Here is a 22,111-nt window from a genome sequence, read left to right as displayed (position 1 = left end):
ACGTATTATTGCTAGGGCTTGACCTAAGCGCTCATCACCATCTGAGTGAGGAGGAGAGGCTACACCAGCGGCAGAGACTCCTGCGGACATCTTGGATTGGTGGGTGGGTGGATGAGTGTTTACCCTACCAGGTCAGGGGCGAGCTATATACCCCCTTTCAAGAAGGTGCCTCCTTACCACACACCTCCACCTCCCACAGCGTTAATAATAATAATAATAAAAATAATTAATAAGGATAATATAAAAGAATCAACTTTAGATTTGTTTATTAAGAGATAATAGGAAGAAGTAGATGTACTACATCTCCTCGACATACAGGACATTTGTCACATCTTGTTACAGAATCCAAACATATTACCATATGCCAACACGGAATGAGAACAGTGTTTATTTCTTGAGTGAAACACACCTTGCAATAAAACCTAGCTACACCAGGCATTGCATTCTCTTCCGCAACAACAACATCCACACGTTCATCTACCTCCACTACTGGGGGAACTGGGCTGGGGAAAATAACACCTTGGGACGATAATATTTCTAAGGGAGATTCAGTTACCGCATCTGTGTCCTCACTTTCATCCACTCGATCTAAAAACCATAACAACACCTCTTCACAGTTAGATTCGCCAAGGAGAGGTAATATATCATTTTTAATCTTGAGGTATTCTCTTAGCGCACCTCGCAGGGCGATGTATGGAAATCTCACTGTAGCAGCGAGTCCATTGAAATAATCAAGTCCTTGCAGGAGTGCGTTAATCAGTGTTTTGCCAATGGGTTTTGTCAGTCGAGGAGGGGAGAAACGGACCGCATTTTTAATGAAAGCTCGATCCTTCTTCAAGTTTAAGTAGATGCAGTTGGGGTAATAACGGGCGTGGAGCGTCCAGGGGTCGTCTGAAGGTATGAAGTTAACAAGTCCACCACCACAATAAAAGCATCGTATATGGTCTCCAACTCCTAAGAAAAAAGAAAAATATATAAATATTTTTTTATAAATAAATAAATAAATGAGAAAGTAAATACTATTACGTCTGAAACAGACTTGGCTCGTGTGATTACATTAAGACAATAATAATAATAATAATAATAATAATAATAATAATAATAATAATAATAATAATATCTTCCACTACTCACCACAAGAGAAAAAGCCAGCACGGGACAATTCTGCTGGAGACTGACCACACATATCAGGCCAGATGATTCCAAATGATGCCAAACAAGACTTATACTCCGCCATCTCCGGGTATATGGGCATAGAGAATGGTAGAATTCCCGAGATTTCCCCGCTCCATTCCACAGCACCTACAATTATTAAAACAAATAATAATATATATATATATATATATATATATATATATATATATATATATATATATATATATATATATATATATATATATATATATATATTAAATATGACCGCATATTCTGTATTTATTATTTTCTGGTTTAGGGCTTCTATCCCTCTAACTATTTTCTTAGCATCAGGGCTTAATTGAAATAGGAGTTCTCCAAAACTCATTTTCGTACTTTTAAGGTGAAGAAAAGAAGTGATTTACTATAGAGTGTATTACACTTATTTGTATAATTTGCACGGTTTCGAACCTCCATGGTTCATTCTCAAGTGAACAGATCTTACAATACTAGTTGATTTTATACCCGCATTAGGTCAGGTGATAATACAATGAAGGTGAAAACATGGGGGGATACATAAGGGATAAACATAGGGGCTGCAGAAGGCTTATTGGCCCATACGAGGCCTCTCCTATCCAAACACAAAGATTAATCCAGTGTAATTGGCCTGTTATGTTGGACATTGTCTTCTGTGTTGGCATCGATATGTTCTTGTCTTGTCCTTACTCTCATGGTGGGTAGAGTAAATATTCTTAAGAATAGAGCGACCTACCATGAACACCCAAATCACGGAACTATTTACTCTACCCACCATGAGAGTAAGGACAAGACAAGAACATATCGATGCCAACACAGAAGACAATGTCCAACATAACAGGCCAATTACACTGGATTAATCTTTGTGTTTGGATAGGAGATGCCTCGTATGGGCCAATAAGCCTTCTGCAGCCCCTATGTTTATCCCTTATGTATCCCCCCATGTTTTCACCTTCATTGTATTATCACCTGACCTAATGCGGGTATAAAATCAACTAGTATTGTAAGATCTGTTCACTTGAGAATGAACCATGGAGGTTCGAAACGTCGTGCAAATTATACAAATAAGTGTAATACACTCTATAGTAAATCACTTCTTTTCTTCACCTTAAAAGTACGAAAATGAGTTTTGGAGAACTCCTATTTCAATTAAGCCCTGATGCTAAGAAAATAGTTAGAGGGATAGAAGCCCTAAACCAGAAAATAATAAATACAGAATATGCGGTCATATTCAATGAAACATGTTTGAAAGAAAACCTGCTGCCAGTATACACCAATATATATATATATATATATATATATATATATATATATATATATATATATATATATATATATATATATATATATATATATATATATTATATATATATACGCTCACCATTCCTATAAACGCAATATGAAAGATAACTATGTGTTCAAACACACACTCACACACACACACACATACACACACACACACACACAATCTTATTATCAAGCTATTCACAATGACTATACAACCAACGTTATTCACAGAGACTAAGAGATAACACATAATTGTGATGGGTACTTACAACTGTTAGCTGAATTTCCCACTCTTTCCAGTTGCAGGACGGAATAGGTGAAATTCAATCCATAGGCGTAGACCATGTTGCTTAGCGCAATGCTGACATTTTCAGTGCGTTTACCACTGATGAAAGGACAGTGTGGTGCTGCAGCTACATGTCGACTGCGAGGGGTGTCCTCCCCCTCCACCCACCCTCCAATTAACGCATAACAGAAACTGCATATGCAGTAATCCACGGATTTGGTGAAGTAGAATCCGTCACTGGCTAAATCCTGGGGCAAAAGCCAGTCAAGACGCCATCCCACAAAAGTGTCTAGCCTCATCTGCTCACAACGCAATCGTTCCATGCTGCAGAAAGTTTTGGTGCGAAAGACGTCCATGCTTGGTCGAACACTCAAAATTGGAGTAAAGGTTTGACCGTTCCCGGCCTATTTATCCTCGAGAATGGGGTGACGCATTTCCCTACATATTCATTGAGAAATCTATGTATTAGCTTAAAGGTAAACCCAACTAGTTTAAGCAGTGCTGGTAGGAAAGATGAAATAGGCAGCTTCGCGTGGATTTGAAAAAAAAAAAAATCTAATCTGTTCTATCCAGTAGTGGATTAAAGTTTACACTCACTCTAAACACTCGCCCAGGGAGAGTAGTTTTTGTTGGAGATATATATATATATATATGTTGTACCTAGTAGCCAGAACGTCGTACTTGGCTTACTATGCAAGGCCTGATTTGCCTAATAAGCCAAGTTATTCTGAATTGATATATTTTCTCTAATTTTTTTCTTATGAAATGATAAAGCTACCCATTTCATTATGTATGAGGTAATTTTTTTTTATTGGAGTTAAAATTAACGTAGATATATGACTGAACCTAACCTAACCTATCTTTATATGTTAGGTTAGGTTAGGTAGCCGAAAAAGTTAGGTTAGGTAGTCGAATAAACATTATTTCATGAAAACTTGGCTTATTAGGCAAATCGGGCCTTGCATAGTAGGCTGAGAAGTGCATTCTGGCTACTAGGTACGACATATATATATATATATATATATATATATATATATATATATATATATATATATATATACAGGCGATGAGTCACAATAAGGTGGCTGAAGTATGTTGACCAGACCACACACTAGAAATTGAAGGGACGACGACGTTTCGGTCCGTCCTGGACCATTCTCAAGTCGAATCGACTTGAGAATGGTCCAGGACGGACCGAAACGTCGTCGTCCCTTCAATTTCTAGTGTGTGGTCTGGTCAACATATATATATATATATATATATATATATATATATATATATATATATATATATATATATATATATATATATATACATATGTCGTACCTAGTAGCCAGAACTCACTTCTCAGCCTACTATGCAAGGCCCGATTTGCCTAATAAGCCAAGTTTTCATGAATTAATTGTTTTTCGACTACCTAACCTACCTAACCTAACCTAACTTAACTTTTTCGGCTACCTAACCTAACCTAACCTATAGAGATAGGTTAGGATAGGTTAGGTAGGGTTGGTTTGGTTCGGTCATATATCTACGTTAATTTTAACTCCAATAAAAAAAAGTTGACCTTATACATAATGAAATGGGTAGCTTTATCATTTCATAAGAAAAAAATTAGAGAAAATATAAATATTCAGGAAAACTTGGCTTATTAGGCAAATCGGGCCTTACATAGTAGGCCGAGTACGATGTTCTGGCTACTAGGTACGACATATATATATATATATATATATATATATATATATATATATATATATATATATATATATATATATATATATATATATATATATATATATATATATATATATATATATATATATATATATATGTCGTACCTAGTTGCCAGAACGCACTTCTCTGCCTACTATGCAAGGCCCGATTTGCCTAATAAGCCAAGTTTTCATGAATTAATTATTTTTCGACTACCTAACCTACCTAACCTAACCTAACCAAACTTTTTTGGCTACCTACTACCTAACCTAACCTAACCTATAAAGATAGGTTAGGTTAGGTTAGGTAGGGTTGGTTAGGTTCGGGCATATATCTACGTTAATTTTATCTCCAATAAAAAAAATTGACCTCATGCATAATGAAATGGGTAGCTTTATCATTTAATAAGAAAAAAATTAGAGAAAATTTATTAGTTCAGAAAAACTTGGCTTATTAGGCAAATCGGGCCTTGCATAGTAGGCCGAGAAGTGCGTTCTGGCTACTAGGTACGATATATATATATATATATATATATATATATATATATATATATATATATATATATATATATATATATATATATATATATATATATGTCGTACCTAGTAGCCAGAATGCACTTCTCGGCCTACTATGCAGGGGCTGATTTGCCTAATAAGCCAAGTTTTCCTGAATTAATATATTTTCTCTAATTTTTTTCTTATGAAATGATAAAGCTACCTATTTCATTATGTATGAGGTCAATTTTTTTTATTGGAGTTAAATTTAACGCACATATATGACCGAACCTAACCAACCCTACCTAACCTAACCTAACCTATCTTTATAGGTTAGGTTAGGTTAGGTAGCCGAAAAAGTTAAGTTAGGTTAGGTTAGGTAGTCGAAAAATAATTAATTCATGAAAACTTGGCTTATTAGGCAAATCGGGCCTTGCATAATATTCTGAGAAGTGCGTTCTGGCTACTAGGTACGACATATATATATATATATATATATATATATATATATATATATATATATATATATATATATATATATATATATATATATATAATATATATATATATATATTAGTATATTTTGGTAGCAGTCTTTCCTGTAGACATATATTATTAAATATGACCGAAAAAGTAAGATTAATAATTCTAACACGAATTTTCTCAATCTTTCGTACATTACGCTTCACTGTTGGATGTAAATCAAAAATCACTTCTCCAAAATTCATTTTTATTTCTAGTCTGACGCGACACGGGCGCGTTTCGTAAAACTTCTTACATTTTCAAAGACTTCACAAATACACAACTGATTAGAACTTACGTATCTCTGAGTTTATATCTAAATTTGAGTGAGGTGGGAAGGGTGATGTGGCATTAGAACAAGATGGGATATTAATAGGGTATTAAAAGTATCAACAGAAGACAGAACAGAAACAATGGGTATTGAATAGAAGTGTTTGTAGAAAGCCTATTGGTCCATATTTCTTGATGCTTCTATATTGGAGTGGAGTCTTGAGGTGGGTAGAATATAGTTGTGCAATAATTGGCTGTTGATTGCTGGTGTTGACTTCTATTGGTCCATATTTGGCCTATTGGTCCATATTTCTTGATGCTTCTATATTGGAGTGGAGTCTTGAGGTGGGTAGAATATAGTTGTGCAATAATTGGCTGTTGATTGTTGGTGTTGACGTTTGCGAGGCACTACACATCAAGAAGTCAACACCAGCAATCAACAGCCAATTATTGCACAACTATATTCTACCCACCTCAAGACTCCACTCCAATATAGAAGCATCAAGAAATATGGACCAATAGGCTTTCTACAAACACTTCTATTCAATACCCATTGTTTCTGTTCTGTCTTGTGTTGATACTTTTAATACCCTATTAATATCCCCTATTGTTCTGTCTTGTGTTAATGCCACATCACCCTTCCCACCTCACTCAAATGTAGATATAAAATCAGAGAAACGCAAGTTCTAATCAGTTGTGTATTTGTGAAGTCTTTGAAAATGTAATAAGTTTTACGAAACGCGCCCGTGTCGCGTCAGACTAGAAATAAAAATGAATTTTGGAGAAGTGATTTTTGATTTACCTCCAACAGTGAAGCGTAATGTACGAAAGATTGAGAAAATTCGTGTTAGAATTATTAATCTTACTTTTTCGGTCATATTTAATAATATATATATATATATATATATATATATATATATATATATATATATATATATATATATATATATATATATATATATATATATATATGTCGTACCTAGTAGCCAGAACACACTTCTCAGCCTACTATTCAAGGCCCGATTTGCCTAATAAGCCAAGTTTTCCTGAATTAATATATTTTCTCTAATTTTTTTCTTATGAAATGATAAAGCTACTCATTTCATTATGTATGAGGTCAATTTTTTTTATTGGAGTTAAAATTAACGTAGATATATGACCGAACCTAACCCACCCTTCCTAACCTAACCTATCTTTATAGGTTAGGTTAGGTTAGGTACCCTAAAAAGTTAGGTTAGGTTAGGTTAGGTAGGTTAGGTAGCCGAAAAAAAATTTAATTCGTGAAAAGTTGGCTTATTAGGCAAATCGGGCCTTGCATAGTAGCTGAGAAGTGCGTTCTGGCTACTAGGTACGACATATATATATATATATATATATATATATATATATATATATATATATATATATATATATATATATATATATATATGTCGTACCTAGTAGCCAGAACGCACTTCTCAGCCTACTATGCAAGGCCCGATTTGCCTAATAAGCCAACTTTTCACGAATTAATGTTTTTTCGGCTACCTAACCTACCTAACCTAACCTAACCTAACTTTTTAGGGTACCTAACCTAACCTAACCTATAAAGATAGGTTAGGTTAGGAAGGGTGGGTTAGGTTCGGTCATATATCTACGTTAATTTTAACTCCAATAAAAAAAATTGACCTCATACATAATGAAATGAGTAGCTTTATCATTTCATAAGAAAAAAATTAGAGAAAATATATTAATTCAGGAAAACTTGGCTTATTAGGCAAATCGGGCCTTGAATAGTAGGCTGAGAAGTGTGTTCTGGCTACTAGGTACGACATATATATATATATATATATATATATATATATATATATATATATATATATATATATATATATATATATATATATATATATATATATATATTAAATATGACCGAAAAAGTAAGATTAATAATTCTAACACGAATTTTCTCAATCTTTCGTACATTACGCTTCACTGTTGGAGGTAAATCAAAAATCACTTCTCCAAAATTCATTTTTATTTCTAGTCTGACGCGACACGGGCGCGTTTCGTAAAACTTATTACATTTTCAAAGACTTCACAAATACACAACTGATTAGAACTTACGTATCTCTGAGTTTATATCTAAATTTGAGTGAGGTGGGAAGGGTGATGTGGCATTAGAACAAGATGGGATATTAATAGGGTATTAAAAGTATCAACAGAAGACAGAACAGAAACAATGGGTATTGAATAGAAGTGTTTGTAGAAAGCCTATTGGTCCATATTTCTTGATGCTTCTATATTGGAGTGGAGTCTTGAGGTGGGTAGAATATAGTTGTGCAATAATTGGCTGTTGATTGCTGGTGTTGACTTCTATTGGTCCATATTTGGCCTATTGGTCCATATTTCTTGATGCTTCTATATTGGAGTGGAGTCTTGAGGTGGGTAGAATATAGTTGTGCAATAATTGGCTGTTGATTGTTGGTGTTGACGTTTGCGAGGCACTACACATCAAGAAGTCAACACCAGCAATCAACAGCCAATTATTGCACAACTATATTCTACCCACCTCAAGACTCCACTCCAATATAGAAGCATCAAGAAATATGGACCAATAGGCTTTCTACAAACACTTCTATTCAATACCCATTGTTTCTGTTCTGTCTTGTGTTGATACTTTTAATACCCTATTAATATCCCCTATTGTTCTGTCTTGTGTTAATGCCACATCACCCTTCCCACCTCACTCAAATGTAGATATAAAATCAGAGAAACGCAAGTTCTAATCAGTTGTGTATTTGTGAAGTCTTTGAAAATGTAATAAGTTTTACGAAACGCGCCCGTGTCGCGTCAGACTAGAAATAAAAATGAATTTTGGAGAAGTGATTTTTGATTTACCTCCAACAGTGAAGCGTAATGTACGAAAGATTGAGAAAATTCGTGTTAGAATTATTAATCTTACTTTTTCGGTCATATTTAATAATATATATATATATATATATATATATATATATATATATATATATATATATATATATATATATATATATATATATGTCGTACCTAGTAGCCAGAACACACTTCTCAGCCTACTATTCAAGGCCCGATTTGCCTAATAAGCCAAGTTTTCCTGAATTAATATATTTTCTCTAATTTTTTTCTTATGAAATGATAAAGCTACTCATTTCATTATGTATGAGGTCAATTTTTTTTATTGGAGTTAAAATTAACGTAGATATATGACCGAACCTAACCCACCCTTCCTAACCTAACCTATCTTTATAGGTTAGGTTAGGTTAGGTACCCTAAAAAGTTAGGTTAGGTTAGGTTAGGTAGGTTAGGTAGCCGAAAAAACATTAATTCGAGAAAAGTTGGCTTATTAGGCAAATCGGGCCTTGCATAGTAGGCTGAGAAGTGCGTTCTGGCTACTAGGTACGACATATATATATATATATATATATATATATATATATATATATATATATATATATATATATATATATATATATATATATATATGTCGTACCTAGTAGCCAGAACGCACTTCTCAGCCTACTATGCAAGGCCCGATTTGCCTAATAAGTCAAGTTTTCCTGAATTAATATATTTTCTCTAATTTTTTTCTTATGAAATGGTAAAGCTACCCATTTCATTATGTATGAGGTCAATTTTATTTTATTGGAGTTAAAATTAACGTAGATATATGACCGAACCTAACCAACCCTACCTAACCTAACCTAACCGATCTCTATAGGTTAGGTTGGGTTAGGTAGCCGAAAAAGTTAGGTTAGGTTAGGTTAGGTAGGTTAGGTAGTCGAAAAACAATTATTTCATGAAAACTTGGCTTATTAGGCAAATCGGGCCTTGCATAGTAGGCTGAGAAGTGAGTTCTGGCTACTAGGTACGACATATATATATATATATATATATATATATATATATATATATATATATATATATATATATATATATGTCGTACCTAGTAGCCAGAACGCACTTCTCAGCCTACAATTCAAGGCCCGATTTGCCTAATAAGCCAAGTTTTCCTGAATTATTATATTTTCTCAAATTTTTTTCTTATGAAATGATAAAGCTACCCATTTCATAATGTATGAGGTCAATTTTTTTTATTGGAGTTAAAATTAACGTAGATATATGACCGAACCTAACCAACCCTACCTAACCTAACCTAACCTATCTTTATGGGTTAGGTTAGGTTAGGTAGCCAAAAAAAGCTAGGTTAGGTTAGGTTAGGTAGGTTAGGTAGACGAAAAAACATTAATTCATGAAAACTTGGCTTATTAGGCAAATCGGGCCTTGAATAGTAGGCTGAGAAGTGTGTTCTGGCTATTAGGTACGACATATATATATATATATATATATATATATATATATATATATATATATATATATGTCGTACCTAGTAGCCAGAACGCACTTCTCAGCCTACTATGCAAGGCCCGATTTGCCTAATAAGCCAACTTTTCACGAATTAATGTTTTTTCGGCTACCTAACCTACCTAACCTAACCTAACCTAACTTTTTAGGGTACCTAACCTAACCTAACCTATAAAGATAGGTTAGGTTAGGAAGGGTGGGTTAGGTTCGGTCATATATCTACGTTAATTTTAACTCCAATAAAAAAAATTGACCTCATACATAATGAAATGAGTAGCTTTATCATTTCATAAGAAAAAAATTAGAGAAAATATATTAATTCAGGAAAACTTGGCTTATTAGGCAAATCGGGCCTTGAATAGTAGGCTGAGAAGTGTGTTCTGGCTACTAGGTACGACATATATATATATATATATATATATATATATATATATATATATATATATATATATATATATATATATATATATATATATATATATATATATATATATATTATTAAATATGACCGAAAAAGTAAGATTAATAATTCTAACACGAATTTTCTCAATCTTTCGTACATTACGCTTCACTGTTGGAGGTAAATAAAAAATCACTTCTCCAAAATTCATTTTTATTTCTAGTCTGACGGGACACGGGCGCGTTTCGTAAAACTTATTACATTTTCAAAGACTTCACAAATACACAACTGATTAGAACTTACGTATCTCTGAGTTTATATCTAAATTTGAGTGAGGTGGGAAGGGTGATGTGGCATTAGAACAAGATGGGATATTAATAGGGTATTAAAAGTATCAACAGAAGACAGAACAGAAACAATGGGTATTGAATAGAAGTGTTTGTAGAAAGCCTATTGGTCCATATTTCTTGATGCTTCTATATTGGAGTGGAGTCTTGAGGTGGGTAGAATATAGTTGTGCAATAATTGGCTGTTGATTGCTGGTGTTGACTTCTATTGGTCCATATTTGGCCTATTGGTCCATATTTCTTGATGCTTCTATATTGGAGTGGAGTCTTGAGGTGGGTAGAATATAGTTGTGCAATAATTGGCTGTTGATTGTTGGTGTTGACGTTTGCGAGGCACTACACATCAAGAAGTCAACACCAGCAATCAACAGCCAATTATTGCACAACTATATTCTACCCACCTCAAGACTCCACTCCAATATAGAAGCATCAAGAAATATGGACCAATAGGCTTTCTACAAACACTTCTATTCAATACCCATTGTTTCTGTTCTGTCTTGTGTTGATACTTTTAATACCCTATTAATATCCCCTATTGTTCTGTCTTGTGTTAATGCCACATCACCCTTCCCACCTCACTCAAATGTAGAAATAAAATCAGAGAAACGCAAGTTCTAATCAGTTGTGTATTTGTGAAGTCTTTGAAAATGTAATAAGTTTTACGAAACGCGCCCGTGTCGCGTCAGACTAGAAATAAAAATGAATTTTGGAGAAGTGATTTTTGATTTACCTCCAACAGTGAAGCGTAATGTACGAAAGATTGAGAAAATTCGTGTTAGAATTATTAATCTTACTTTTTCGGTCATATTTAATAATATATATATATATATATATAAATATATATATATATATATATGTCGTACCTAGTAGCCAGAACTCACTTTTCAGCCTACAATGCAAGGCCCGATTTGCCTAATAAGCCAAGTTTTCATGAATTAATATATTTTCTCTAATTTTTTTCTTATGAAATGATAAAGCAACCCATTTCATTATGTATGAGGTCATTTTTTTTTTATTGGAGTTAAAATTAACGTAGATATATGACCGAACCTAACCAAACCTACCTAACCTAACCTAACCTATCTTTATAGGTTAGGTTCGGTTAGGTAGCCGAAAAAGTTAGGTTAGGTTAGGTTAGGTAGGTTAGGTAGTCGAAAAGCAATTAATTCATGAAAACTTGGCTTATTAGGCAAATCGGGCCTTGCATAGTAGGCTCAGAAGTGAGTTCTGGCTACTAGGTACGACATATATATATATATATATATATATATATGTCGTACCTAGTAGCCAGAACACACTTCTCAGCCTACTATTCAAGGCCCGATTTGCCTAATAAGCCAAGTTTTCCTGAATTAATATATTTTCTCTAATTTTTTTCTTATGAAATGATAAAGCTACTCATTTCATTATGTATGAGGTCAATTTTTTTTATTGGAGTTAAAATTAACGTAGATATATGACCGAACCTAACCCACCCTTCCTAACCTAACCTATCTTTATAGGTTAGGTTAGGTTAGGTACCCTAAAAAGTTAGGTTAGGTTAGGTTAGGTAGGTTAGGTAGCCGAAAAAACATTAATTCGAGAAAAGTTGGCTTATTAGGCAAATCGGGCCTTGCATAGTAGGCTGAGAAGTGCGTTCTGGCTACTAGGTACGACATATATATATATATATATATATATATATATATATATATATATATATATATATATATATATATATATATATATATATATATATATATATATATATATATATATATGCAAACAAGCCTGAATGGTCCCCAGGACTATATACAACTGAAAACTCACACCCCAGAAGTGACTCGAACCCATACTCCCACAACTGGTATGTACAGGGACGCCTTAATCCGCTTGAGTGTGAGTTTTCAGTTATATATATATATATATATATATATATATATATATATATATATATATATATGTCGTACCTAGTAGCCAGAACGCACTTCTCAGCCTACTATGCAAGGCCCGATTTGCCTAATAAGCCAACTTTTCACGAATTAATGTTTTTTCGGCTACCTAACCTACCTAACCTAACCTAACCTAACTTTTTAGGGTACCTAACCTAACCTAACCTATAAAGATAGGTTAGGTTAGGAAGGGTGGGTTAGGTTCGGTCATATATCTACGTTAATTTTAACTCCAATAAAAAAAATTGACCTCATACATAATGAAATGAGTAGCTTTATCATTTCATAAGAAAAAAATTAGAGAAAATATATTAATTCAGGAAAACTTGGCTTATTAGGCAAATCGGGCCTTGAATAGTAGGCTGAGAAGTGTGTTCTGGCTACTAGGTACGACATATATATATATATATATATATATATATATATATATATATATATATATATATATATATATATATATATATATTATTAAATATGACCGAAAAAGTAAGATTAATAATTCTAACACGAATTTTCTCAATCTTTCGTACATTACGCTTCACTGTTGGAGGTAAATCAAAAATCACTTCTCCAAAATTCATTTTTATTTCTAGTCTGACGCGACACGGGCGCGTTTCGTAAAACTTATTACATTTTCAAAGACTTCACAAATACACAACTGATTAGAACTTACGTATCTCTGAGTTTATATCTAAATTTGAGTGAGGTGGGAAGGGTGATGTGGCATTAGAACAAGATGGGATATTAATAGGGTATTAAAAGTATCAACAGAAGACAGAACAGAAACAATGGGTATTGAATAGAAGTGTTTGTAGAAAGCCTATTGGTCCATATTTCTTGATGCTTCTATATTGGAGTGGAGTCTTGAGGTGGGTAGAATATAGTTGTGCAATAATTGGCTGTTGATTGCTGGTGTTGACTTCTATTGGTCCATATTTGGCCTATTGGTCCATATTTCTTGATGCTTCTATATTGGAGTGGAGTCTTGAGGTGGGTAGAATATAGTTGTGCAATAATTGGCTGTTGATTGTTGGTGTTGACGTTTGCGAGGCACTACACATCAAGAAGTCAACACCAGCAATCAACAGCCAATTATTGCACAACTATATTCTACCCACCTCAAGACTCCACTCCAATATAGAAGCATCAAGAAATATGGACCAATAGGCTTTCTACAAACACTTCTATTCAATACCCATTGTTTCTGTTCTGTCTTGTGTTGATACTTTTAATACCCTATTAATATCCCCTATTGTTCTGTCTTGTGTTAATGCCACATCACCCTTCCCACCTCACTCAAATGTAGATATAAAATCAGAGAAACGCAAGTTCTAATCAGTTGTGTATTTGTGAAGTCTTTGAAAATGTAATAAGTTTTACGAAACGCGCCCGTGTCGCGTCAGACTAGAAATAAAAATGAATTTTGGAGAAGTGATTTTTGATTTACCTCCAACAGTGAAGCGTAATGTACGAAAGATTGAGAAAATTCGTGTTAGAATTATTAATCTTACTTTTTCGGTCATATTTAATAATATATATATATATATATATATATATATATATATATATATATATATATATATATATATATGTCGTACCTAGTAGCCAGAACACACTTCTCAGCCTACTATTCAAGGCCCGATTTGCCTAATAAGCCAAGTTTTCCTTAATTAATATATTTTCTCTAATTTTTTTCTTATGAAATGATAAAGCTACTCATTTCATTATGTATGAGGTCAATTTTTTTTATTGGAGTTAAAATTAACGTAGATATATGACCGAACCTAACCCACCCTTCCTAACCTAACCTATCTTTATAGGTTAGGTTAGGTTAGGTACCCTAAAAAGTTAGGTTAGGTTAGGTTAGGTAGGTTAGGTAGCCGAAAAAACATTAATTCGAGAAAAGTTGGCTTATTAGGCAAATCGGGCCTTGCATAGTAGGCTGAGAAGTGCGTTCTGGCTACTAGGTACGACATATGTATATATATATATATATATATATATATATATATATATATATATATGTCGTACCTAATAGCCAGAACGCACTTCTCAGCCTACTATTCAAGGCCCGATTTGCCTAATAAGCCAAGTTTTCATGAATTAATATTTTTTCGTCTACCTAACCTACCTAACCTAACCTAACCTAGCTTTTTTTGGCTACCTAACCTAACCTTACCTATAAATATACGTTAGGTTTGGTTAGGTAGGGTTGGTTAGGTTCGGTCATATATCTACGTTAATTTTAACTCCAATAAAAAAAATTGACCTCATACATAGAGAAAAGGGTTGCTTTATCATTTCATAAGAAAAAAATTATAGTAAATATATTAATTCAGGAAAACTTGGCTTATTAGGCAAATCGGGCCTTGAATAGTAGGCTGAGAAGTGAGTTCTGGCTACTAGGTACGACATATATATATATATATATATGTCGTACCTAGTAGCCAGAACGCACTTCTCAGCCTACTATGCAAGGCCCGATTTGCCTAATAAGCCAACTTTTCACGAATTAATGTTTTTTCGGCTACCTAACCTACCTAACCTAACCTAACCTAACTTTTTAGGGTACCTAACCTAACCTAACCTATAAAGATAGGTTAGGTTAGGAAGGGTGGGTTAGGTTCGGTCATATATCTACGTTAATTTTAACTCCAATAAAAAAAATTGACCTCATACATAATGAAATGAGTAGCTTTATCATTTCATAAGAAAAAAATTAGAGAAAATATATTAATTCAGGAAAACTTGGCTTATTAGGCAAATCGGGCCTTGAATAGTAGGCTGAGAAGTGTGTTCTGGCTACTAGGTACGACATATATATATATATATATATATATATATATATATATATATATATATATATATATATATATATATATATATATATATATATATATATATTATTAAATATGACCGAAAAAGTAAGATTAATAATTCTAACACGAATTTTCTCAATCTTTCGTACATTACGCTTCACTGTTGGAGGTAAATCAAAAATCACTTCTCCAAAATTCATTTTTATTTCTAGTCTGACGCGACACGGGCGCGTTTCGTAAAACTTATTACATTTTCAAAGACTTCACAAATACACAACTGATTAGAACTTGCGTTTCTCTGATTTTATATCTACATTTGAGTGAGGTGGGAAGGGTGATGTGGCATTAACACAAGACAGAACAATAGGGGATATTAATAGGGTATTAAAAGTATCAACACAAGACAGAACAGAAACAATGGGTATTGAATAGAAGTGTTTGTAGAAAGCCTATTGGTCCATATTTCTTGATGCTTCTATATTGGAGCAGAGTCTTGAGGTGGGTAGAATATAGTTGTGCAATAATTGGCTGTTGATTGCTGGTGTTGACTTCTTGATGTGTAGTGCCTCGCAAACGTCAAGCCGCCTGCTATCGCTGTATCTATCGATGATTTCTGTGTTGTTTACTAGGATTTCTCTGGCGATGGTTTGGTTATGGGAAGAGATTATATGTTCCTTAATGGAGCCCTGTTGCTTATGCATCGTTAAACGCCTAGAAAGAGATGTTGTTGTCTTGCCTATATACTGGGTTTTTTGGAGCTTACAGTCCCCAAGTGGGCATTTGAAGGCATAGACGACGTTAGTCTCTTTTAAAGCGTTCTGTTTTGTGTCTGGAGAGTTTCTCATGAGTAGGCTGGCCGTTTTTCTGGTTTTATAGTAAATCGTCAGTTGTATCCTCTGATTTTTGTCTGTAGGGATAACGTTTCTATTAACAATATCTTTCAGGACCCTTTCCTCCGTTTTATGAGCTGTGGAAAAGAAGTTCCTGTAAAATAGTCTAATAGGGGGTATAGGTGTTGTGTTAGTTGTCTCTTCGGAGGTTGCATGGCTTTTCACTTTCCTTCTTATGATGTCTTCGATGAAACCATTGGAGAAGCCGTTATTGACTAGGACCTGCCTTACCCTACAGAGTTCTTCGTCGACTTGCTTCCATTCTGAGCTGTGGCTGAGAGCACGGTCGACGTATGCGTTAACAACACTCCTCTTGTACCTGTCAGGGCAGTCGCTGTTGGCATTTAGGCACATTCCTATGTTTGTTTCCTTAGTGTAGACTGCAGTGTGGAAACCTCCGCCCTTTTCCATGACTGTTACATCTAGAAAAGGCAGCTTCCCATCCTTTTCCGTCTCGTAAGTGAAACGCAGCACGGAACTCTGCTCAAATGCCTCCTTCAGTTCCTGCAGATGTCTGACATCAGGTACCTGTGTAAAAATGTCGTCAACATACCTGCAGTATATGGCCGGTTTCAAGTTCATGTCGACTAAGACTTTTTGCTCGATGGTACCCATGTAGAAGTTTGCAAACAGGACACCTAGGGGAGAACCCATGGCGACCCCATCTACTTGCTTATACATGTGCCCATCCGGGCTCAAGAAGGGTGCCTCTTTAGTACAAGCTTGGAGTAGTTTCCTCAGAATACTTTCTGGCATGTCAAGAGGAGTACAGGCTGGATCACGATACACTCTGTCGGCTATCATTCCGATTGTCTCGTCCACAGGTACGTTGGTAAACAGCGATTCTACGTCCAACGAGGCTCTTATCCCTGTGGCCCGTGCGCCCCGCAGTAAGTCCACAAATTCCTTTGGAGACTTCAGGCTGAAGGCGCAAGGAACATAAGGAGTCAGCAGGCCGTTGAGTCGCTTCGCCAGTCTGTACGTGGGTGTGGGTATCTGGCTAATGATTGGCCGAAGTGGGTTTCCAGGCTTGTGCGTCTAGACATTTCCATACGCATATCCAGGTTTATATTCCCCAATGATCTTTGGCAGGTGGAGTCCGGATTTCTTGGCGTTCACAGTTTCGATCAGTTTGTTGACCTTTGCTTTTAATTCGGCTGTAGTGTCCTTCGTTACCCTTTGGAACTTAGTTTGGTCAGAGAGTATGATGTTCATTTTCGCCAGATATTCGTCTTTTTTAAGAATGACATATATTGGAGACTTGTCAACTCTCCTGACAACTATCTCCTTGTTCTCACGAAGGCTTTTAGCTGCCGCTTTAAGCTCGGGGGACAGTATGGTGCTTCTGTAGTTGCCTCGATTCTTTCCTCCTTCTGCAATAAGTTCTGCTTGTAAGGTATCTTTGGTAGTGACCTTCTTTTGTGTCTCGAGGTCGAATATGTCGTCCAACAGAATTTCCAACTCTACTTTCCGGGCCATTTCACTCGGTCTGGACATAACATGACAGTTTATGCCCAGATTTAGGAGAGTGATTTGGTCCTCAGTGAGGTTAATTCCTGCAAGGTTCAGGAAGCCATCTCTTGGTCGTGGAATTGCCATAGGTCCTCCATATAATGTTGTTAGTTTCTTGATAATCCTTGTTTCAGTGCTGAGGTGATGTTGGTCTGTGAGGACGTCGAGGTGTTGTTCAATGCGGGTACGGATACTATGGTCGATGTTGCTATTTCTCCACTCGTTTGTAGCATGAAGTAGTTGCGTTTTGTTGTCTTTGATTTCATTCTCTGCCTTGTATATCTGATCACGAATCAGATCCTGGCGATATTTTATCGTGAAGGCTTGATTCCTTGCTGCTGGGTCGTGCACTTTAACATTAGTATATTTTGGTAGCAGTCTTTCCTGTAGACATATATTATTAAATATGACCGAAAAAGTAAGATTAATAATTCTAACACGAATTTTCTCAATCTTTCGTACATTACGCTTCACTGTTGGAGGTAAATCAAAAATCACTTCTCCAAAATTCATTTTTATTTCTAGTCTGACGCGACATGGGCGCGTTTCGTAAAACTTATTACATTTTCAAAGACTTCACAAATACACAACTGATTAGAACTTGCGTTTCTCTGATTTTATATCTACATTTGAGTGAGGTGGGAAGGGTGATGTGGCATTAACACAAGACAGAACAATAGGGGATATTAATAGGGTATTAAAAGTATCAACACAAGACAGAACAGAAACAATGGGTATTGAATAGAAGTGTTTGTAGAAAGCCTATTGGTCCATATTTCTTGATGCTTCTATATTGGAGCGGAGTCTTGAGGTGGGTAGAATATAGTTGTGCAATAATTGGCTGTTGATTGCTGGTGTTGACTTCTTGATGTGTAGTGCCTCGCTGAGAAGCTTGTACTAAAGCTTGTACTAAAGAGGCACCCTTCTTGAGCCCGGATGGGCACATGTATAAGCAAGTAGATGGGGTCGCCATGGGTTCTCCCCTAGGTGTCCTGTTTGCAAACTTCTACATGGGTACCATCGAGCAAAAAGTCTTAGTCGACATGAACTTGAAACCGGCCATATACTGCAGGTATGTTGACGACATTTTTACACAGGTACCTGATGTCAGACATCTGCAGGAGCTGAAGGAGGCATTTGAGCAGAGTTCCGTGCTGCGTTTCACTTACGAGACGGAAAAGGATGGGAAGCTGCCTTTTCTAGATGTAACAGTCATGGAAAAGGGCGGAGGTTTCCACACTGCAGTCTACACTAAGGAAACAAACATAGGAATGTGCCTAAATGCCAACAGCGACTGCCCTGACAGGTACAAGAGGAGTGTTGTTAACGCATACGTCGACCGTGCTCTCAGCCACAGCTCAGAATGGAAGCAAGTCGACGAAGAACTCTGTAGGGTAAGGCAGGTCCTAGTCAATAACGGCTTCTCCAATGGTTTCATCGAAGACATCATAAGAAGGAAAGTGAAAAGCCATGCAACCTCCGAAGAGACAACTAACACAACACCTATACCCCCTATTAGACTATTTTACAGGAACTTCTTTTCCACAGCTCATAAAACGGAGGAAAGGGTCCTGAAAGATATTGTTAATAGAAACGTTATCCCTACAGACAAAAATCAGAGGATACAACTGACGATTTACTATAAAACCAGAAAAACGGCCAGCCTACTCATGAGAAACTCTCCAGACACAAAACAGAACGCTTTAAAAGAGACTAACGTCGTCTATGCCTTCAAATGCCCACTTGGGGACTGTAAGCTCCAAAAAACCCAGTATATAGGCAAGACAACAACATCTCTTTCTAGGCGTTTAACGATGCATAAGCAACAGGGCTCCATTAAGGAACATATAATCTCTTCCCATAACCAAACCATCGCCAGAGAAATCCTAGTAAACAACACAGAAATCATCGATAGATACAGCGATAGCAGGCGGCTTGACGTTTGCGAGGCACTACACATCAAGAAGTCAACACCAGCAATCAACAGCCAATTATTGCACAACTATATTCTACCCACCTCAAGACTCCGCTCCAATATAGAAGCATCAAGAAATATGGACCAATAGGCTTTCTACAAACACTTCTATTCAATACCCATTGTTTCTGTTCTGTCTTGTGTTGATACTTTTAATACCCTATTAATATCCCCTATTGTTCTGTCTTGTGTTAATGCCACATCACCCTTCCCACCTCACTCAAATGTAGATATAAAATCAGAGAAACGCAAGTTCTAATCAGTTGTGTATTTGTGAAGTCTTTGAAAATGTAATAAGTTTTACGAAACGCGCCCGTGTCGCGTCAGACTAGAAATAAAAATGAATTTTGGAGAAGTGATTTTTGATTTACCTCCAACAGTGAAGCGTAATGTACGAAAGATTGAGAAAATTCGTGTTAGAATTATTAATCTTACTTTTTCGGTCATATTTAATAATATATATATATATATATATATATATATATATATATATATATATATATATATATATATATATATATATATATATATATATATATATATATATATATACCTCTAGCTGGAAGAAGGAGGACCCATGTATATCTTGTAACCATCAAATGCATAATAAAGCACAAAAAATATATATATATATATATATATATATATATATATATATATATATATATATATATTTATATATATATATATATATATATGTATATATATATATATATATATAGAAATTCGAGGAATTCGAACAGAGGAATTCGAAGAAGTGTTTGACTTGCAACAAGGATCGAACCCGTCTGTGACATTTATCAATGTTTCCCATTGTTGTGTTTTTCAAGAGATCCATAACCTTTAAGCACCTTTTTGCATTATTATTTTTGTATCAACCCATGTATATCTTGTAACCATCAAATGCATAATAAAGCACAAAAAATAAAAAAGGAAGGGGGTGGTAGGAGAAAAGCACACAGAAACTGTATTGGAGGGGATCTAAACATTCCCTCTAATGCGTTATGCGTGGTTTCCTCCGAGGCTATGGGTCCCCCTTCTTCCAGCTAGAGGTGGTACTCCCTTCTATATATATATATATATATATATATATATATATATATATATATATATATATATATATATATATATATATATATATATATATATATATATATATATATATATATATATATATATATATATTCAGCACCACCTTAGACTAATTTCTATAGTGAACGAGATGTGAAGGGATATATCAAGCTCTCCTCAACTTAGAAAAAAAATCGTAGTGTGGTGCAAAGTCAATATAAAACCTCATTGTTGAGATTATAGTATTACACCCATCTTACTGCCAGGATGGACTATAATCCACGTTCATTAAATAATAATAAATAAATAATAAATAAAAAATAAATAAATAATATAAAATACGTAGCTACGGAGTAAGGTTAATCATTATTTGGAAACTATCCTGGGAGCATGCGCGCACGCGCGCCACACACACGACGAGGATAAAAGGGGGTGGGTAGATCACACTAATTCATTACTGCCCGCTCATCGCACCCCTGTGTTTCATCTATATTGCGTTGGGGGGAAAAAAAATGAACTCCATAGCCAAAATGAACTCTGTAGAAATTCATCACGGATACATGACGGATGAGGAGTTTAACAATCGAGAGTGCTGCATTGTCTACTCTGTAAATTGTATATCATGCTCCCCCTACGGCATGTCCCAGGACATTGCTGATAAATATTCTCACGCCAGCGCTTACGCCAGAACGCAATTGTATAATCTAAAGAGATGCATCAGAGAAGACCGTCCAACAACGGGATCCATTCACATCAGCAGAGACAGTCAAGGACCAAGCATAGTAGCCTTGTCAACTCAGTATGGATTAGGGAAGCCTATTGAGAGGAATGATATTGCTCAAGCCATTACCGATAAATCAAAAGATTACTCTATGGTTAAAGGTTTGCGTGCTGATACGAAAGAAAACCGCTTGTTATACTTGACGAAATCATTAGAAGAACTCTTATTGTATATTGAAGATACTGAGGAGATCAAGAAAGTTATTCTTCCTTGGGGTGTAGGTATGTCAGGTCAGTGTGAAGATGCAGAGTGGGAAAGTACTC

At 35.2% G+C, this 22,111-nt stretch overlaps 1 protein-coding gene across 1 annotated transcript; it reads right to left on the bottom strand.

Moving 5' to 3' along the window:
- Positions 1-268: 268 nt before the first annotated feature.
- On the bottom strand, positions 269-1,237 carry LOC138367276 (baculoviral IAP repeat-containing protein 8-like). Its single transcript, XM_069328697.1, has 2 exons — positions 1,135-1,237; positions 269-954 (listed from the first exon to the last, which is right to left on the bottom strand). The coding sequence occupies exons 1-2, from the start codon at positions 1,235-1,237 to the stop codon at positions 269-271; spliced, it is 789 nt and encodes a 262-aa protein (XP_069184798.1).
- Between the last annotated feature and the right edge of the window lie 20,874 nt (positions 1,238-22,111).

Source organism: Procambarus clarkii, chromosome 2 (assembly GCF_040958095.1).
Source record: "Procambarus clarkii isolate CNS0578487 chromosome 2, FALCON_Pclarkii_2.0, whole genome shotgun sequence".
NCBI lineage: Eukaryota > Metazoa > Arthropoda > Malacostraca > Decapoda > Cambaridae > Procambarus > Procambarus clarkii.
This window is presented reverse-complemented; position numbering and strand designations above follow the sequence as displayed.